This window comes from Vidua chalybeata, chromosome 9 (genome assembly GCF_026979565.1).
Source record: "Vidua chalybeata isolate OUT-0048 chromosome 9, bVidCha1 merged haplotype, whole genome shotgun sequence".
Taxonomy (NCBI): domain Eukaryota; kingdom Metazoa; phylum Chordata; class Aves; order Passeriformes; family Viduidae; genus Vidua; species Vidua chalybeata.
The window spans coordinates 3,051,513-3,070,921 of NC_071538.1; the positions used below are offsets into that span (position 1 = coordinate 3,051,513).

General features: G+C 46.7%; 1 protein-coding gene across 2 annotated transcripts in view; it reads right to left on the minus strand.

The window, feature by feature from the left end:
* Window positions 1-1,072: 1,072 nt before the first annotated feature.
* The window catches only part of XPR1 (xenotropic and polytropic retrovirus receptor 1), a 108,841-nt gene continuing 90,504 nt past the window's right edge, over window positions 1,073-19,409 (minus strand). Inside the window, exons 11-15 of one of the 2 annotated variants that reach the window (XM_053950243.1) lie at window positions 18,026-18,217; window positions 4,817-4,983; window positions 4,406-4,545; window positions 3,476-3,697; window positions 1,073-1,834 (exon numbers count right to left, since the gene is read on the minus strand). In XM_053950243.1, coding sequence (XP_053806218.1) covers window positions 1,774-1,834; window positions 3,476-3,697; window positions 4,406-4,545; window positions 4,817-4,983; window positions 18,026-18,217 — 782 coding nt within the window. In that variant the 3' untranslated portion in view covers window positions 1,073-1,773. The remainder of the gene's footprint in view (window positions 1,835-3,475; window positions 3,698-4,405; window positions 4,546-4,816; window positions 4,984-18,025; window positions 18,218-19,409) is intronic. The other variant, XM_053950244.1, reaches the window with a different exon arrangement.

The following is a 19,409-nucleotide window of genomic DNA, read 5'->3' on the forward strand; positions in this document are numbered from 1 at the left end:
AGCACCACAACAGGGCTTTAATCTATTTAAAGCGTGTTAATCTATTTCCAACTAAATGAAGAGAACCAAGTTTCCTTCTTCACTTCCTCTGGACAAGAGGCGCAGCAAGCAAACCGAGGAAATGCAACATAGCAGCTGTGGGGGATACGGTGCTGATTCAGGGAAACAACCACCAAACAGCAACTGAGGAGAGATTCCTGCCATTCCATTGCCCAAACTGCCACCAACCAGGTGAGGATCCTCCTTCGGGAGTTTCACCCTTCCCCTGCAGACCCGGGGAGAACAAGGCATGCCAAGGGAAGGATGACAGGACTCTGGCTCCATGGCTCCCTCCCAGGAGGAGGGGAGACCAACGAGACCATTGAATTCACATCTCTCTTCCAACATGATTTGCTCAGCTGTCTACTACCCAGGTCTGCTCAAGTATCCCACTTCCCAAACTGGGAGAATGAGATGAGTCAAGGGGCAGATCACCAGGCCAAGTGCCCAACAGAGGCTTTTTGCTAAACCAGAAGCCACAGAAGAGCTGTTTTCCATCTCACCTTCCCCATCAGGTGGGCACACCACAGTTCTTTCCATGCTCCCTGAAACGTACCATCACTCCTTAGCCCCAGCCTGATGAACCCCCTCTGTCCCATGAGAACTGTCACCTCCTTGCCTTGTCCCTCTTTACTGGGCTGCTGGAGAACTGAAAAGCTCCCTGCTTGGACTGAGATGCCCTCATGACACACCTAAGGCTTGGAAAAGTACTTTTTGATCTGGAGAATGAGGTTCCAAAGCCTTTGTTCACCCAGTGTTTTGTGCTGTTGGTGGGAACCAACTCTCCTTTCCTTAGGACCATCTGCACTACTTTCACACATGGAGAAGTTGGCTTTGAACTGGCATGAGAGACATGGCCAGAAGCAGTAGCAGCAACTAAAAAAATATCACAAAGAGAAACTTTGGTTTAAAATAAAATTGAAAAGAAATAAAAGAGAGAGAAGGTACACACAGGTGCAAGTTGTCTCACTGAAGGGGCATTTGCAGGGGCATCACCCCACGACCCTGGAGATGGAGATCTACATTCCCCACTTTGTTTTACCGTTACAACCTTCATTGCACAGGACTCAAAATCACTCTCATATGGTCGTTAAGTTTCATAAATAATGTGAAAACTATACGCAACAGATACATCATATTTCAAAAAAATTATAAGAAAAGTTACATCAAATTAAAAAGTAGCTTCATGAATGAAGATACTGCTCTAAGTGCACTTTCCCTGCAAGTGCAGCCAGTGCCTCAGCGCTGGATATGAAGGAAAAAAACAAACAACTGGAAAAAAAAACCAACAACAACAAAAAAAATCAGATTTAAAAAGTCCGGTTTCAACCAGTCAAAACCGGGCCAAGCAGAAACTGAGTGTGCTCTTGGCACTGTCCCGTGAGGGAGTCCCTATGATGCTTCGTTATCCAGATAAGGTTTGTATGTCCTTGTTGAGACTGTAAACAATCCTTCTTTCCTGAACTGTCCTCTTTATTGGCAAAACAAAGTAAAATATTTTATTTTTTGTTTGTTTGTTTGTTTAAAATAGAACATTAAAATTAACCCAGAAGAAAAGAAACTAAACACAGTGAGCTTGTTGGAGTCCATAGGATCTGGTCTGGAAGAGCTCAGAAAACGTGTTCAGTGTTTTCTCCTGTTTTCAGCTGGATCTGTACCAGAGCTCGGGTTACTTGGGGAAGAGGGAAACAGAACGAGAAAACAAAGGATGTGGAATAAGAGAACGTGGCCATCTCATGTGTTCACTTCGTTTGCTAGGTCCTCTATCAATACCTTTGTGTCAGAAGCCTTGGACCTGTTAAAAAAACAAAACACAAAACACTCACTGGGGAGAAGGAATTTCTGGAATGACATGCAGACAGCAAACCCACAGTGCACTTGGGGGAATAAAAAAAGGGAAAAATATGTCTTTCTTACACAGAGGGGAAATAAACAATCTACTGTTTCACTGCTTCACACCCTCCCACTCACCCTGGGAATAGCAGAGCCTTGTAAAGATGCCCCAGCTGTCCCTCAGTATCCTCCCCCTGTGCCACTGCCCACTCCACACCTTGCTGGGCAGACTCTGCCCATGGCCAGTGTCACCTGCCAGGCTGTGACGTGGCTGGGGACACAGCACTGCTGGATGTGGGCACCTGCCCAGCCCTCCCCACAGAACTCCACCAAACCCTCGCAGGATCCAGAGGAGTGTTCCTGCTCCATCTCCTGCTGGGCTGCAGGAAGGAGCAGGAAGTTCTTTAGGGATGTGCCTGGCACATCTCCACTCACTGCATGTTTGAGGGATAAATGGGCATGGCTGGAGGGAATTCCACAGGCTTTGGCTCACATTCCCTTTGCATAACATTTTTTCAGTCTCTAGCAGCCACCCAAAGGCTGTTGGTATTGGTCCCATCCGTGCAGGGATAAGAGCCCAGCACAGCCCTGAGGCCAGAGCACACCCTCCTCCTTCTCCCACCCCTCCCAGGCAGTGCTGCAGGGATTGCACAACACTCCTGACCCGCTGTGCCTCAGCATCCCTGAGGAGCCTGGGCTTGTTCCCTGGCCAAAGGGCGGGGCTGCACAGCCGTGCTGCCAGAGCAGGAGGGACACAGGACACTGGAACAACACTGCAGAGAAAACACACAGTGGACACGTTCAGGGGCTGGGGTGCAGGGTGGGGAAACGTTTGGGGCACAAGAATGATGGGTGGGAAGAAAAAATGTACGGGTTTGGATTTGAGAGAGGAAGGAGTCTGAGATCTTACATATGAACCTTAAACCAAGGAATAACTGGAATCATACAGAGTCATGGAATGGTTTGGGTTGGAAGGGACCATAAAGATCGTCTGGTTCCAGCCTTCCTGCCAGGGACAGGGATGTGAGTGACAGCCATAGACCATATTGCTCAGGGCCCAATCCAGCCTGGCCTTGAACACTTCCAGGGATGGGGCATCCACAGCTTCTCCGGGCACCCTGTGCTAGGGCCTCACCACCCTCACAGAGAAGAATTTCTTCTTAATATCTAATCTAACCCTGCCCTCTGTCAGTTTAAAACCATTGCTCCTTCTGTCACTATGAGGTATACAGAGTCCCTCTCCCTCTTTTCAGAAATGTCTGGTTGAGGAGAACCTCTCCTCCAGTTTGCATTTATAACCTCTGTCAGACTATTTCTGCAAAGGAGGAGCCTTGTAGAAAGGGAACTCCCTTTCCTGATGGTTTACCAGAACCCCAAATGCGTAAAGGATGGATTAGTTCCCTGGCAGAGAGAGGCACGCTCGTTTAACTAATTGGACCTGCCCTCCCTTTGATGACTTTGAAAATCTTTGCGCGGCTTGGAAACCTTCACGCAATTCCCAGTCCAGGACTCCCAGTCCAGGACTCCCGGTGCATAAACGCCCAGCAGGCATTAAGAACAGTTCCAGGGCAGGATTTTGTGGCAGTGCAGAGGCCCAACGTACTGTGAGGCGAGGCGAGGCCTGCGCAGGGACACGCTCAGGCTGCGTTTCCACTGCTTGTTCTTGCGGCGGTTCCGGACACCGTCCTCCTGGTCCATCATCTGGTCCAGGAGCGTCAGGTCGTCGGCGTTGAGCGGTGCCACCGAGATGTCCCTCACGGCACGGAACTCGCCGCAGTTGTTCAAGTGCTCATTCTCCAGACGGAAGAAGTTCCACACAAACCGCCTGCATGGATGGATGGATGGATGGATGGATGGATGGATGGATGGATAGAGAGAAAAAGGAGAATTACCAACTGAGTTCCCCTTTTACAGGTGTTTACTGCATTTGGCAAAGCACTGGAGAAACATCCAGTGGCTCACAGCAACATCTTTCCTCCGGAGAACAACAGAACCTGTTTGGCTTATTCCCTATCCTAATATGGACAGCATGGAGGTACCAAGCATTACAAGCCAAAGGCCACCTCCAGCATCTACATGAGTGAGGGTCAGCTTCAAGTACTTCCCAAGAAGCTGTAAGGCTGGGTTTCCAGCTACAGTAAAAGGTGTCTAAAAGTCCTGGAAGCTTGCAGGATACAAATTGATGACACAGAATACAAAGAGGTTTGAAAATTGGAAACTTGAGAATCAAGAGAAATTTCAATTAGAAATTTGGTAAAAGCTAACCCCTCAAGATTATGTCACAGTTCAGAAGAAACTGCAAACACAGTGTGAAGGATTCAGCTCTACACTGTGGCAGAGCTCTCTACCCTTTTCTTCACTCAGCCCCCTGTTTGGATTAAATATTCCTGTTAATCCTGGTCTGCTTGAAATAAAACCCAGTATACTCCACATCCAAGGATCCAGGTGCTTCCCCCCCGCAGTGCTGACGTTACAGAACAAAAAAGTGAAAATAAAAACAAGAGAAATGAGCTGCTCAGCCCAGCAGCCTTACCGGAACACCTCAAGCGGGGCAAATACAGTAGAAATGATGTCTGCAGCGTAGGGAAAGATTTGCATGGAAGTGAGGGAGATCTGGATGGTCCACGCAAAACGCAGGATGATGTCTTCTACAATGGCACAATAGTAGTATGCCTGAGGAGCAACAAGAACAAAACAGCTCAACAAACACCTTCTGCATCCAAAAGACCTCACCAGGTCTTTGGGAAGCTACAGAATCTGCTGCTCAAACTCAAGCAAAACGAACAGAAATGATCTCTTGGAAACAAATCAGCTCTGTTGCTGGAAAATCCCGGCCTGTAGCATTGAAATGCTTCAGTGGGCAAATGCAACATGCTCTAAACTCAGCAAGTTTGGTTAAAATGTTAAAAGCCAGTCCTAAGGTAAGAGCAGGCTGCATACGCACTTTCTGTGGATAGACAATTCCTTCTCGGAGAAAGGTATTTTCACCAGCATTTTTGTCAAAGAGACCCCAGTCCATCTTCAGGTCCCAAATGAGGGTATAGCAAGAGCTGATGAAACAGAAGATAATCCACAGGTAGAAGAACACTTGGGTATCACTGTGGTTTTTAGCTGGAAAAGAGAAGAACAACACACTTCTGTAGAACTGAGAGCACATTCCTTAAAACAGCTACAAACTGCCTCGTTTGAGCAGTGGAAATCATCTCTTCTATCCAAGTTTTGGGAAAATACACCAAATACTAATCTGAGCCAAACCAATAGCCTTAGCAGGACCTGCTTTATATTGTTATTCGAATTCCACTTTCATCTCATTTAACTTTTAGCATTGGGATTGAAATTTACATTAATATTTGGAACAGGCTCCCAGGGAAGTGGTCACAGTCCCAAGCCTGCCAGAGTTCAGGAAGCGTTTGGGACACATGGTGGGATTCTTGGGGATGGTCCTATGCAGGGCCAGGAGCTGGACTCGAGGATCCTTGTGGGTTCCAGCTCAGGATATTTATTAATCCATTATTTTTATTTGCCTGGATTCATGGCAGAGCTGCCGTTCTGGCTCTGAACAGCAGGTGGAAGCTGAGGGCCACGCTTCGCAAAGGACACGGGCTCGTACAAAGGATACAGCACTGACGCAGAGCTCAGTTAGGAGGGCTTGGTGAGAAAATATTTGAGTTTGTACTAACATCAACAACTGTGAATTGGTGCACTAAAAGCCTGAAGAGCATGGGCAGTACAGGAATTACCCCCAGCCATTTCAGAGCTTGTGGTGGCAAGGGAAAAGGCAGCAGTGCATTAAAATGTACAAATCCTAAGGTAGGCTCTGTATGGAGTTTTAAATACCTATATAGAGCTCCTCTTCAGAAACAGGAGACTGTGGGCCCACCATCTGCTCAGCTGGAGATAGATTTTTCCAGTGTTGTTTCCCACTCCCCCCTGAAAAGGTTACATTGCTCTCAGTTTGGCTACAATTCCCTACATCAGCTAGCTGGGGAAAACCAAAACAGAGCTGGTATTTCTGTTAGCTTTTGGAAAGCTGGCTCAAAAAATTCATGCAAATAAACCCCATTATGATGCTTCAGAAGGCAGAGACATTTTGCACCTGGCTGCTAGCAGGAATCTCTCCTTTCTATGCAGCCTCAGCAATTGCTCATTCACCAATTCCCTCTAACAAAACAAATAACATTTCCAGTACAAAAAAGATGTTTTCAGCGCAAGCCCAATGCCACACTAAACGACAGCACCTTTTTCTATTTATGTGGCTTTAAAACAACAGAATCCCTGCAGCTGATCAGCCAGGGAGCAACAGGACAGTTTTCCCTCTCCTTCCCTCAGTATTTCCAGCAATTACGATTAGATGTAACGCGGTGATCTGATAAAATTAATGGAGGTGAAAATGAGAGCACATTCCTCCCATTATGCCTTTCAGGCTTCCTGGACATGATGCGCAGGATATAGGTCAAACCCACACGCTCCTTCCCCTCTCAAAACAACTCCCCTAAGGCAAACCTCTGAATGGCATTGATGCAGCAAAGCCCGTTTTGCACAGGAAAAGGGCACGGGAGCGCTGCAGCTCCCAGCTCTGAGCAGCTTCCCCGCTCTGGGGCAAGGCTGGGAGCCTTTAAGCACTCCCCACATCCTCAGCCTGGCCAAGGCACGGGTCCAGCATCGCATTCCTGGTCCCTGCAGAGCGGTGACGTCAGCCGGGAGCAGCGCTCACGGATGCCCAGGTACCTCAAACGCTGCTGCTGCTGCTGCCTGGAAACAGCCTCTCCCAGGCTATTTTTAACGTGCAGCTGCCCACAGAAAGGGACACAGGTGAGGATTTTGGAGCTTAGCAATGAGGGCTGCACTGCCAGGCTTCATTCCTCCCCACCTCAGCTCCTCCAAAGCCTCCACAACATTATTTCAGGAAGAAAAGGCAGATGCTGACATTCGGTGACTCATGAGACACTAAGCCTGTTCTTTCCAGAATTATTTTTAGCTCATTAGATCTCCACGTTTAGTTCCCATTACCAGACCCTAAAGGATAATTCAGAGGCAGTTCATCGGTTGTATGTGCTTTCAAAGCACCTAAATGCTCCAAAACACCCTGTGAAGCTGCAGTGCTTCCTCTCACCTGAGGCTTGAAAGTTACATCACACTGCTTTGGGTTGGATTCTTTGTTTTGGTTTTTTTTTTTTTTTTTTTTTTTTTTCCCTTAAGGACAGAATTCAAATAAACTTGAGTCTTATTCCACTCCTTGATGGAGCAGCCATGGAGAAGGCAGTGCAGCCAGGACCATCCTGAGCCCTGCCCTGCAGGAGCAGGCAGAAGAGCAGGGAAGCATAGCTGGGCAGCTCTTTTGGAGCTCTGTGGTCATGGAGGGGCCACTCTGCTCCCTGATTCCCCCTGATTCTCATCTCCAAGCACACAAGGGGCAAACAAAACTCTATCCTAAGTTGGCAATTACAGAGGAAGGGGATTTCAAAGGTTCTCACTGCTTAAACCTAAATCCCAGAATGGCTCAGGTTGGAGGGGACAGTGGGTCGGTCACCTGGTCCAACCTGTCTGCTCAAGCAGGGTCATCCCAGAGCATGTGGCACAGGCTCTTGTGAGCAATTACAGAGAGGAGAACTGAGAAGGAAAAGGCCCAAGTGAGAAATGTAATCTCACCAATCTCAAAAGGATGTGCTTGCTTTCAGTGAAGTTATCCCGGGCTCAGTTCCCCTCTCCCTGCCTGTGTCTTTGCAGCACCCTTTTCAGTGGCACCTGGGGTCACATTGCTTGGCCCCTTGCTCCCTTTTCTCACCAACCAGCTTTGCAATGCATTCAGCTCTTGAAAAACCTCATTAAAAACCCAAATCACTCCCTGGTAAAATGCCCTAATCAGAACTAGCTTATTGTCTTCAATCTTGGCCTCCAAGTCCTTCCTTTAATCACTTATCCTCCTTTTCCTCCTGCTTGCAGTTCTGTTTGATACCTTCCTTCCTTCTGTCCTCATTGGTATTCAGCTGGTGTGCAGAAATATGTTACTGCTCCAGGCAAGCAATTATAGCTGGGTCTCTGCTGGCTGGTCCTAGCAGCCCTCTTCACTGCTGCTCAGGGGGAGAGAAAATCAAGGCGTTCATATTCTGCCCAGAGGCTCCATCAACTCCTGGCCTGCCGGTTTTCCAGGAGCAATACAGAGCTCTGCATATTTATGATGATGTCAGGGTCTATTTAAGCGGGAACTGTTTCATCCTGTGTGTTTTTTCTTTGTTTAATGAGGTGCTAGAAAACACCAAGAACCATGAGAGAGAGGCTCTGGTTGAGACAAGTACTCTGGCAGATCTAAACCTCTCCAGGAAGGCAAAAAAGGGAAGTTTTCAATAGCCCATGGCACCAGTGACATCCCCCCGAGGGAGGCACGAAGGACCTTCCTGCTCCATGCTCCAAAGGGCACCACCACGGAGCAACTTCCTGAGCTGCTGTTTTTCAAAGCAGCATGTGCAGGACAAAATAGCAGCAGCACAAAACCTCTGAAGCTGCAGGTGCAGCTCTAAGCCTGAAGATGGAATGATTTCAGTGCTCACATTGCCATGTCTGCATCTTGGAGGTGTGCAGTAATATCAGAGGCTGAGTCCACAATGCTCCTCCACTCACCACAAAGCCTGTGGGAAGCAGTGTGCCATGGGAGCTGTTTGCAGCCTTCACCACAGAATTTCCATTAGCATCCTCAGTTTACCCTGTAACATGCAATTCCAGCAGATCCTCTGCACAAATACACCTCAAATTGCTCCAGAAGGTCAACTAGATAAATAATGGATGGCTTCCACCTTTGAACTGAAGCTGTGAATGGCCACAGTCCCAGAAAACAGCCAAAGGCACTTGCAGCAGCAGAATTTACTGCCCGCAAAAACTGCTGATAGGCAATATCCTGGATCCCCAGACCAGCCCCAGGGGCCACAGTATCTGACTGGCATTCTGAGGGAGCACTGCTCTGCAGAAATTACAGCCCCTTCGAAGCACAGGCAAGAGAAAAGGTTGCTTTCCATCAAAGAGAGACAGCGAGTGCTCTCCCGAACGCTGTTAATATTGACTTTACCTCCAAAGAATTCAGCTGTTTACCCTGCTGAATTATTCTGGGGAATGTAAACACTATATAGTATTCAACACAGCAAAAATCAATGCCATGTATTATTGAAGGGCTGGATAAGAGCACAATGGCCCTTGATAAGCATTCCTGGCATGTCACCCACCGTGGGTTGTGCTGATGGGGAGCGCTCTGATAAAAGCTGGAGGTTATCGGGGAACACAGCCAGGTAAGCCCTGCTACACAGAACACCAGCCCAGCCACAGCAACTCTGCCAACTAAACAACTCTCAGTCCAGGCTCGCCAAAGCCAGCCTCAATCACAGATTTAAGCAGAAGCAAAGCACAAATGTATTCAGTGTGCAAGGCAAGCGCAGCTCTGAGCAGGCTTAGGGATGGTGTGTGCCCATTAACTCCATCCCAGCACACCACAGAGCAGGGTGACAGCCAGAAGTGACTTATCTACATAAGAACTGCCATCGGAGTGACATCCCCAAGCATTTGTCTAACATCTCGGTGCTCAGAGCGCAGCATTACCTCTCCCCTCAGTAATTAGATATCTTAATGAGCGGGTAGCGCTGCCTTTTTGCCCAGCCAGCACGTCCCGCTGTTTAGCACTGATCAATGGCAGAACCAGGACATGACAGGAGAATTGATGCGGTTAAAAGGCAAAAATAACCCACAGGAGCACACGCAGGACTGTGGAGCGCTGATAGGCCCTGCCAAACACCGACTCTTCCCTAAGAACCTTCCCTTGGATTGTGCAAACCTCTGCAGTCGCCTCCGGGCACCATTTAAACAAAGCAGCAGTGAAGAACTGTCAAGAGGCAACATCTCATATCTTCTTTTAGCCCAGAGTCTACATTTGCAGAGTAGGGAAATCCCAAAATCGTGTTTGGATTAAAAGCCCTCTGCAGGTTTGCGTTGGTTTGTGTCTAATTTCAAGACAAGGCAGCAAACTCCTGGCTTGTACCTCACCAAGTGACAAGTGTGATTTAAGTGCAAACAGGAGGAAGGATATCAGTCGTGGCTGAGATTTGAGCCGGTTCTCTTCTGGTGCCTCCTGTAGCTTTTGAGAAGTGCTCTTAGGGAAATTCTAATCTCTGCCTTGAGAACGATGGGGTTTCCAATCAAAGCATTTGCCAGAAGTCTCACTAATAAGAATATCTGGATTCACGAGCAGAAATTAATAGCATGGGATGGGGACATAATGTCATCTGCTACCTCTATAGTGCTTTGACATCCAACAGCAAATTTCAAAATTTACTACTTTTAAAAGCAAAAGAGAAAAATTGTTAGATGACTGCATCTCTAACATTTCTGCACCACCACAGACTCCAGACTTGTGTGTATCTGACAGGAAGATTGCTTGTAATACAGCCACTTGCTTTTCTTAAAATGCTCTATTAAAAAAAGGGTCAGGCTTCCCACCTTAAGTGCCTGTGAAATTAAGTATCAGTAGGTCACCCTTTTTACTTACACCTCATTCATTAGCATTCCCATTTCCCCAGCCACCTTTAACACAAAGGCATAATAAGTGACATTTGCCTTATTCTAAAAAAACACAAAAGCTATCAGAGAGCTATAAAAATTTTAGTAACAACCAGTTGTAAACAGCAAAAAAGTAATAAAGTATTTAAATTATTAAAAAAGAAAGTTTCAAATAATTTAAGAAACCCAACAAAAAACGGAGTGTTTTTTATACTCCAAGACTTTTAAATTAAAGCAAAAAGTCAAAATAAGGTAAAAAAAATAGAGACTAAGAAAACAAAATTTTAGTAGACATGGCAGCAACATACTCAATATTAAATAAAACCTTAATACCTGTAACAAATAATTATGTTATAGTGAGGGCAACTAACCAATCTAAAAAACCATATTTTTCCAAACCATCAAAATATAAACTTAGAAAACAAGTGAAGATTCGTAAGTTTTTGTATATACCCAACTCCCCAAAGGCACTGTTGGGTAAGAATTCATTAAAACAACTAAAAGCAAAGATCACATTTAAAAATAAAGAAATTATTTGAAAAGTAAAAAACCAACAATATGTAAGACATACTAAACTTAATATCAACCATTAGTAAAACCAAAATGAAAAATATAATGTGGCTGCTTCTGCTGCAGCATTCCAGGGATGCTCCTGCAGCATTCCAGGGATGCTCCTGGCTCCTCCCAGCTCCACCCCAAGCACCATCACTGGGATGGGTGTCAGCAATCAGCTGAGCTAACAGGAAACCAGGAGAAACCAGGGTGCCACAGAGCCCTGAGGATGTCAGAGGCCACAATAAGAAATGTTTGCCCACGGCAGCACCTCCCAATTCCTCACTAATGACACTGCTGCTGCTCTGATGGAAAGGATCAGAAAGACTGCCTAATGAACACAACTCATTACTGGAGGCCTCCTGGGCACGGCATGACAGGGTTTCAGACAAAAACTCATCCTAGCTCCCAGCAATGTGACAGACAGTGCATGTTTTGGCTCCAAATAATCATCCTGCTGGAGCTGCCAGTGTGCTGTGCTAAGGGAAGGCGTGTGAAAATGGCAAGTATTAAGAAAGAAGCCAGTTAATCCCATTACAAAGTTTGTTTTACTTCAAGAGGTCAATCCAAGCACTCTATAAGGCTCTTGTGACACCTAAATCAAATGCTGACAGCTCTGAGGAAGAGAGGGAGAGATGGGAGGTCTTGTACCAACACAAGTGAGGGAACAGGATCTCACAAATGCTACTTGCTTCATTCTTTTGTGATTTTTTAAGTTTTGTGCTTACAAAAATTCTACATGTTCACCTATTTTGCCCTGCCCCACCCCCTAAAAATGAATTTATCTGTCTCAGTTGGGGGACTACACACTGTTGCACTGATGTCATTTCAGTCCCAGTTCTCACATCACCTCACTGTCTCCTGCTGTAAGCATGTAGGATGACAGTGCTTTATTGTCTCACCTACCAGCAGCCTCACTCCACGAGGGCTGCAACCTGCAGCTTCTAACACAGCAATGACAAGGGCTAAGTGACACAACCAACCACCCACAGAGCTCAGGTGCAGCCAGGTACCTCCTGCAGCCCCCAGTGGCACAGCTGGATGTCACCCCAGCCTGTGTCCCTTCCTGCTGTGCATCACCATCAGATGATGGTGATCAGAAACCTCTGCAGTCGCCTCCGGGCACAATTTAGCAAAGCAGCAGTGAAGAACTGTCAAGCTGTTGTCAAGAGGCAACATCTCCTATCTTTTTCTAGCCAAGAGTCTACATTTTTAGAGAAGTCAGAGCCCTCCTCAGGGCCCTGCATGGGAACAGAGCGTGGCAGAAGCAGTGGCCTGTGCCAGCACGACGCGGTGTCGCTGCTGGGAACGGCCGAAGCCGTCATGATTAATGAAGAGTGGGCAGCAGGGAGAGACCTGGGAACCTTCCACTGCATTTTCCAAAAGCTGCACATTTCCCATTCATCTTCCTCTAGTCAGAGCTGCTTGAAGCTCTCTATTAATAAGGGACGGTCCAACACCTTCCATTAATCTCAGGATAGCTTTCGCCTTGACACTCCGTATCTCTATTCCTTGGCCCTTTTCTCTTAGGGCTGCCTTTAAAAATCATAAATTAGACATCACTGCAGAGAAGCCTCTTTCTGAAGTGTTGGGGAGAGCACAGACAGAAGTGCTGCCCTTCAGAGACAGCCCTATTAAGTTAACTTCCGTAATTTTAATTACTGCCCATTTCCTGGGCTGTTTAATGAGAAAGTGCATGGCAGTTCCATTATCTTAGACTGACCTAGGGCTCTCCAGGGCACCCCAAGCCAATGGCAGCTGGTGCTCAGCAGGCTCATTTGGAGTACCTGGAAAAACCATGGGAGCAGGATGGAAGAAGAGATGCTTACTCAAGTTTCCAGGCCACGTGGATTAACTTTGGAATAATTCAGAGGTTAATAAATAGCAGGATTCTACTTAGACCATAAGGATTTCATTGAATAAGGTGTGTAAATCAAACTGACGATGTCTATAACCCATCCTGCCTTTCAGTTAAAGGATAAAATCCCACACAGCCAATAGCAAGGTAAACAAAAAATGGTCACACTGAACCAGCAAATCCCACAAAACAAGAAAATTATGAAAGAGAGTCACTCAAGAAGCTCAGTTCTTCAAGCACAGAAGCCAAACCTATATTTTGGTATTTCCAATGACACCATGTGAGCAAGCTGCATCAAGGTGAGAAAACTGTCAGCAGAAAAACCACAATGTCTCATTTGAAAAGGAATAAAGCTGAGCAAAAATCATGACTGAAGCTTCATAAGTGACCAGCACTCCTTGAGTAGTACAACACAACTGTTTCTTAGAAGAGTTGAATGCCTAAATATAGCAACCCTATCCTACACAACCTGAGTCAGGTCTGAGTGAGGAGTGAAACCAAAGCTGGTTATTCCAAATACATCAGTGTGCCTTCTTTAATGCAAGCACAATGTATACAAGAAGGGATGCCCATGGATTTCTCTCTCTAGGATCCCCTCAGTATAAGGAGGACCTGCTGGAGTGAGTCCAGAGGTGGCCATGAAGATGCTCAGAGGAATGAAGCACCTCTGATGTGGGGCACATGCTGGGAGAGCTGGGAGTGTTCAGCCTGAAGAGGCGACCAGATGGCTCTGGTGAAACCTTAGAACTCCTTCCAGTGCCTAAAGGGGCTCAAAGAGAGCTGGAGAGGGACTTTGGACAAGGGTGTGGAGTGACAGGACAGAGAGGAACAGCTACAAACTGACAGAGGGCAGGGTCAGATTAGATGTTATGAAGAAATTCTTCCCTGTGAGGGTAGTGAGGCCCCAGAACATGTTGTCCACAGAAGCTGTGGAACACATCCCTGGAAGTGTTCAAGGCCAGGTTGGACGGGGCTTGGAGCAACCTCGGAGAGTGTAAAGTATGGGGGTTGAAACTCCATGATCTTTAAGGACCCTTCCAAGCCAAACCTCTCTATGATTCTACAAATGCTGTGATAATGTGGACTGAAGTGGGAGCCTCTTTACTGGTGCACTTGTCAAGCAGAGCACATCTGCTTTTGGCAGAGTGAAAACACAGCAGAAAGCAGTTGCGTGTCAAAACAATGCCGCGCTCGGGGTGAATATTCTGCTGCAGGCTTGGGCTTAATCATCTGCTTCCCCAGCAGCACGTAGGTTTCTGTAGGGATTAAATAAGGCAATGTATACCCTGTTGGCTGGCTCTGGGGAAAGCTACGCAGCACTGGCAGGGAACTTAATGCCAGCCCTGATCTCCTTAGTGCAAAGCAAGTCTGAAGAAGAAGGGGACAGCGTGGGCAGGGACGGCAGCTACCCGGTTGCCAGGTGGCTTCGAGTTACAGCCATGCCTCATTTGCCTGAACAAACACACCCTGCAGTGTTATATTTACAGAACACGGCCTTTGCTTCCTGTTCCTTTGGGAATGTTAAAAATACTGAGAATTCCTCCTCTGGGAACTCAGCAACAGTTGTCCTCGTGTTGTTGCTGTCGTCCCTGAAACGTGGCTGTGCTTGCGAGCCGTGCTGGAGTCTGCACTTGTCTACACCACCACTGCTTGCTCCAGTATTATGTTCTGGGGTAGCTCCTCTCCTGTTTGCTTCACTAATCCCAGTGATACCTTAATATCAAGATAATTTGGAGTCATCTTGGAGTTACCCCTGTAAAGCTGGTCTGGTTCCAGACCAACAGCATTGCAAGTTTCGGGGCAAAAACCTAACAGAATTCACTTTGCTCTCTTAGCGGTCTGACATCCAAACTGCAATTAGCAGAGAAAATTGCACCCTGCATCTGAATCCAAGGGAAGGAAAGTAAGAAATGGCTTCTCCCAGGGAAGAAAGAATTGGAATTATGCACTGCCTGAGCAATATGAATTATTAAACAGGGATATTCTGGAGAAACAGATACTTGTCAAGAGCCCACAGTACATGGTGCTACTGGGGGGGATCCTTCACCAGAGGAGGTTTGGAGTAGGCAATACAATGCAGGACTAGAACAGAAACATCACTTAATAAGGTGACATTTGTACATTTGTTAAGTTCGAGTTGTTTTCCAGCAGCAAGCCCAGGAAAACACAGAATGCTATCAGTGCACTGTGTATGAATTAGCTGCTCTCCACACCAGCAAACCCTCCCAAACACACAGTCCATTTTTCACATGGCTGGCAAGCACTGACCAAAACCCACAGAGCAGCTACAAACTATCCAGTGTTCAAATGAAGGGAGGAAGATGAGACTTCTCAGAGGGCTGTGAGGTCCCCAGGCCTCCAAAGTGGAGAACAGGCACTGGTGTCCATTACCTGACCTCCCAAGGAAAGGGCAGGGATTGCCCTCTTCTCCTGGCAGACAAAAGCTGTCATTCCAGAAGTGTAAGTCACGGGCTTGCAAGCAGAAGCACAGAAGACTGTTTAAATAAAACCCTTGATACCACTGCAATTAATAGGTTTGTTACTGAAATTTAGAGCAGGTCTGAGGAGCAAGGATCTTCACCAATTTGGCACCTGATTTAGACAGCACTTTCTTCAGAACACACAGCTCCCCCCAAAAGATGTTTAGGAGGTAAGAGAGGGGTGTTTGCCATCCTTGGGCAGACACAGAGAAGGTGTGGGTGAGCAGCACATCTATTTTCAACAGTAGCATCATAACAACTTGATAACAGACCATCTGATTCCAAGTTCCAAACACACTGGCAATCTATGTAAAGCACTTTGATTAAACTGGCTTCTTAACAGGTACAGCACACTAGAAAGTGTGCTTATGGCAGGATGGGAACTGAGGGGACATGCCCAGGGCTTTAGGCAGGCCTCTGAAAAGCCCAGCACAGTGACATTTACAAATCTCTGCTAACGTGTAATTTCCAAAAGCCACGAAGCTTCCAAATTTTTTTTTGTATGACACCAACAACTACGTGCCACTGACAAAACTAGACAGACAAAAGCTGGGAGTCAGGAACATCTCACAGCAACTGGAACAAGGCTCATAAACACCTCATTACAGCCCACTCCCTGCCAGACTGGGAAAGGGGACACCAGTCATGTGTGGCAGCGACCAGAACCGGGGTAGCAGTACGGGCACGGATGAACAACTTCAAGGGTGGCAGAAAGAATTTCTTTAACAGGACCTTTAGACAGAGGCTGATTTTCCTCTTGGTTCTAACCTGTCCTGGGTTGTAGCATATGTGTGTATTCAATTCCCATCTGTCAGAGGTGGGGCAGTTCTCTCCTGTTCATTGGGCAGTTTTCTTTATCTCTCCCACAGCCAATCCTCCCTCCAGGAGATCTCTTCTGTCCATGGCCAGTGAGTGTCCCTGCACGGCTGAGAAAATTCCATCATCCCATGGGGAGAGGCTCTGCCCAGGGGAGGAGCCAAGCATTCCTACCTGGATACAATCTGAGATATTTTGGGAACACCACAGCAGCCTTTGCCCTCTGCATTCCCAGAGGAGCAGCTTTCTTCTCCACTGCATTCCCAGAGGGAGCCCAGGCCCATCTCCAGCAGCCCTGGAGCTTCAGAGGAAATCTCCAGCCTTGTCCAGGATCCCTGCTCCAGCAGAAGCACAGCTGGCACTGCAGGAGGGCTGAGCCACCATGGGATGGGACTGCTGCCACCACACTGACCCACAGGCTGCAGGGCATGTTCTGACTGTCATGAGTTTTTTTTTGTTTGTTTATTGCATTTGTATTTTAATTTTCCTAGTAAAGAACTGTTATTCCTGCTCCCATACCTTTGCCTGCAAACCTTTTAATTTCAAAATCATAATAATTCGGGGGGGGTGGTTTACATTTCCCATTTCAAGGAAGGCTCCTGCCTTCCTTAGCAGACACCTGTCTGTTCAAACCAAGACACAACCCTACCTCAGCTGAAGGCTCTGGCAATGTGTACCCCCCGAGGGAGGCAGAAGCATTAGTCAGCCTCCCCAGAGTAGCTCTGGCTACAGAATATGTAAGCAGTGATTCTGGAGCCAGGGAATCTGCCCGTGCCTCATCCCAGGCTCTGGCAGTGGTAACTAACTGGACTGTAGGGCTGCAGGATGTCACTGAGCAAACAAGTTAAAACAGGAACGAGCTTCAGGGACATAGCAGCGGAGAGGAGATGCACAGGGGATGCTCCCAGAGGATACTCCCACACCAGCTCTCCTGGACACAGAGCCCAACCCCCAGCCTTCAGCCAGCTTGGGCCACTGCCCTTCCCTGCCCTTAAAACACACTGACAAACATCATCAGCGTGAGTCTGGGCCCAGCTATGTCAAAACAGACATTTCTTGGCCACGGGAAGGCTTCTAACAACCCCTCCAAAAAACTCAGCATGTTAACTAGAATCATGCCTTCAACACTTCTCTCTGCCTTACCACAGGAATATTCCAGGCTAAGTAATTGCTCACAACTGTGTGTGGTTGCTAATTTCTGGGTATATGGAAGGGAGATATTCTCAAATGGAAGAATATAGCTTTTAGGGCTTCAGAACAATGAAAGGCAGGGCAGGGCGACTGCCTGAAGTGCAGAAACTAAAAGCTTTTTCCTTCAGAACAAGAGTAGAATCGAGTAATTGTCGTTTCCAGGGAGATGAGGAACTTCAGGGATCAGAGCTCAATCTGCAGTTAAATGGATTGGAAAGAACTCCTTACCAGCTGCTGAAAAAACATGGACAGAATCACACAGGAAAATCAGAGAGAGCATTTTTTCCTGGCACCGTGCACATGCCTTCACATTTAGGAATGATGGACCGATTATTTTGATGACCCAGGTTAAATATTCATGAATGTTAAGAGAGAAGTATTTGCTGTGCTATCCCTTTCCTCATATATATCCCTCCCATTCACCTCCCTTCAAGCAAAACCTGACAGGTATTTCAGCTTTCAAAAGACAAACCTAAAAATGCCCTTCCCCGCTCCCTAAGTGCAATTCTAAGCAAACCAGGGATGTGAAAAACACCTAAAATAAGATCTTAAAACACTCTTTACAAGCTGGGCAGGCCCCTGCCTTTCCCCAGAGATGTTTCACAGGTGCCAAAACACAAAAATCTCACGTTTCAATGGGATGCCAGATTCTGAGCTTCTCTCGTGTAAAAAAAGCAAACCCCAAGGGCTGCACAGGATTCTCCAAAATCACCAATACCTTTGTGAGTGCTGTAGAGGGCTGCAAATGTCACCACAAAGAAGGTGGTGGAATATTTTCCAGCGTTAACCAGATGAAAGGCCCGTTTGTTATCGCGGTAACGGCGCAGGCACTGGATGAATCGCAACCAAGCAGGGATGCACTGGACAACTGCTCTCACTCCGTAGGAGTAGCTGTTACAAATCTGATTATCTGCAAGAAAAACAGGAGTTGAAGCTGTTAAAGCAAAGAGTTTGTAAGTTTAAGAGCTGCTATTGTCTTCCTGTCTGCAATATCATTTTATGGCCACAATTCTCCATCAACAACTGGTACCGAGGCACACAAACAGCAAGAAGCCCAAAGTAGCTCAATGTTCTATCCTGGAGGTTTTCAGATGACATGATATCAATAACACATCCAGACAGATCACCATCTAACTCCCTCAGTCCTGCCAGTATGACCAACATGCTAGATTAGAAATTATCTATTTTTAAATGTGCTCAGCGCTGTTGGCGGGACTGTGAATAATCAAATTAAGGATGGAATTACAAAAGGCCTTCGACACTGGATTTTTATGCATAAATGGGAGAGCACTTAGAAACTCTACAGGACAGCTCTAAAAGGCTACTTTGCCCAAGATGTCCTTGACCCATTTTCCTTGTGCATTGTAATAGGAAAAAACATATTTCAGTATGGGACTGCGTTTGGTGTTCTTCACTTTGTGTTTAAAAAAGCAAAGCCAAGGCACAGTCTGCTTTCAAAAACTGAGATGAGAAGCAACCACACCACAATGCCATTGTGTCCTCTCCTCCATGTTCGAAAGCCTTCTTTTTATTAAGGCAGTGACCAGGAAACCCTCAGCTTTTCCTGGAACTCCTCAAGAACTCCATATTCTTCTGCTGTCTCAGCACATCTAAACCAAACACACTGCTGCCTAACATTCATTTGTTTCTTATTCACACTAAGGGAGACACACTATTAGCTGATATTTATCCCAAAACACCGTGCTGTCATTCCACCGCTCAGATTAGAAGAGGACAAATTGTTATGCACACTGTCGCTTTATGTATGTGGAAACCCAGGGCACTGGGAATATTCCTCTGTCTGCTCTGGGGTGCCCTGACCCCCAGGGGAGCACTGACTCTGACCCTCATTCATGGAGAAAACTTCCAAAGCCTCAAGGTGAACCAGAAACCACAAAAGTGTGAAATAGATTGTAGAGAGTAGCGTAGTATGTCACATGGGTGAGAAATTTAGATTTTAGGATTTTTAGTATGTTATAGATGGGTTCAAGATGGAGGATACAGGGTGTTGTCTTGAGTTCTTCTTCCTTCTTCTTCTTGGGTTTGGGTGGTATCTTGTAATTGGGTAGAAAAATCCGCATTGCGGGTCTTTAGGGGTCAGT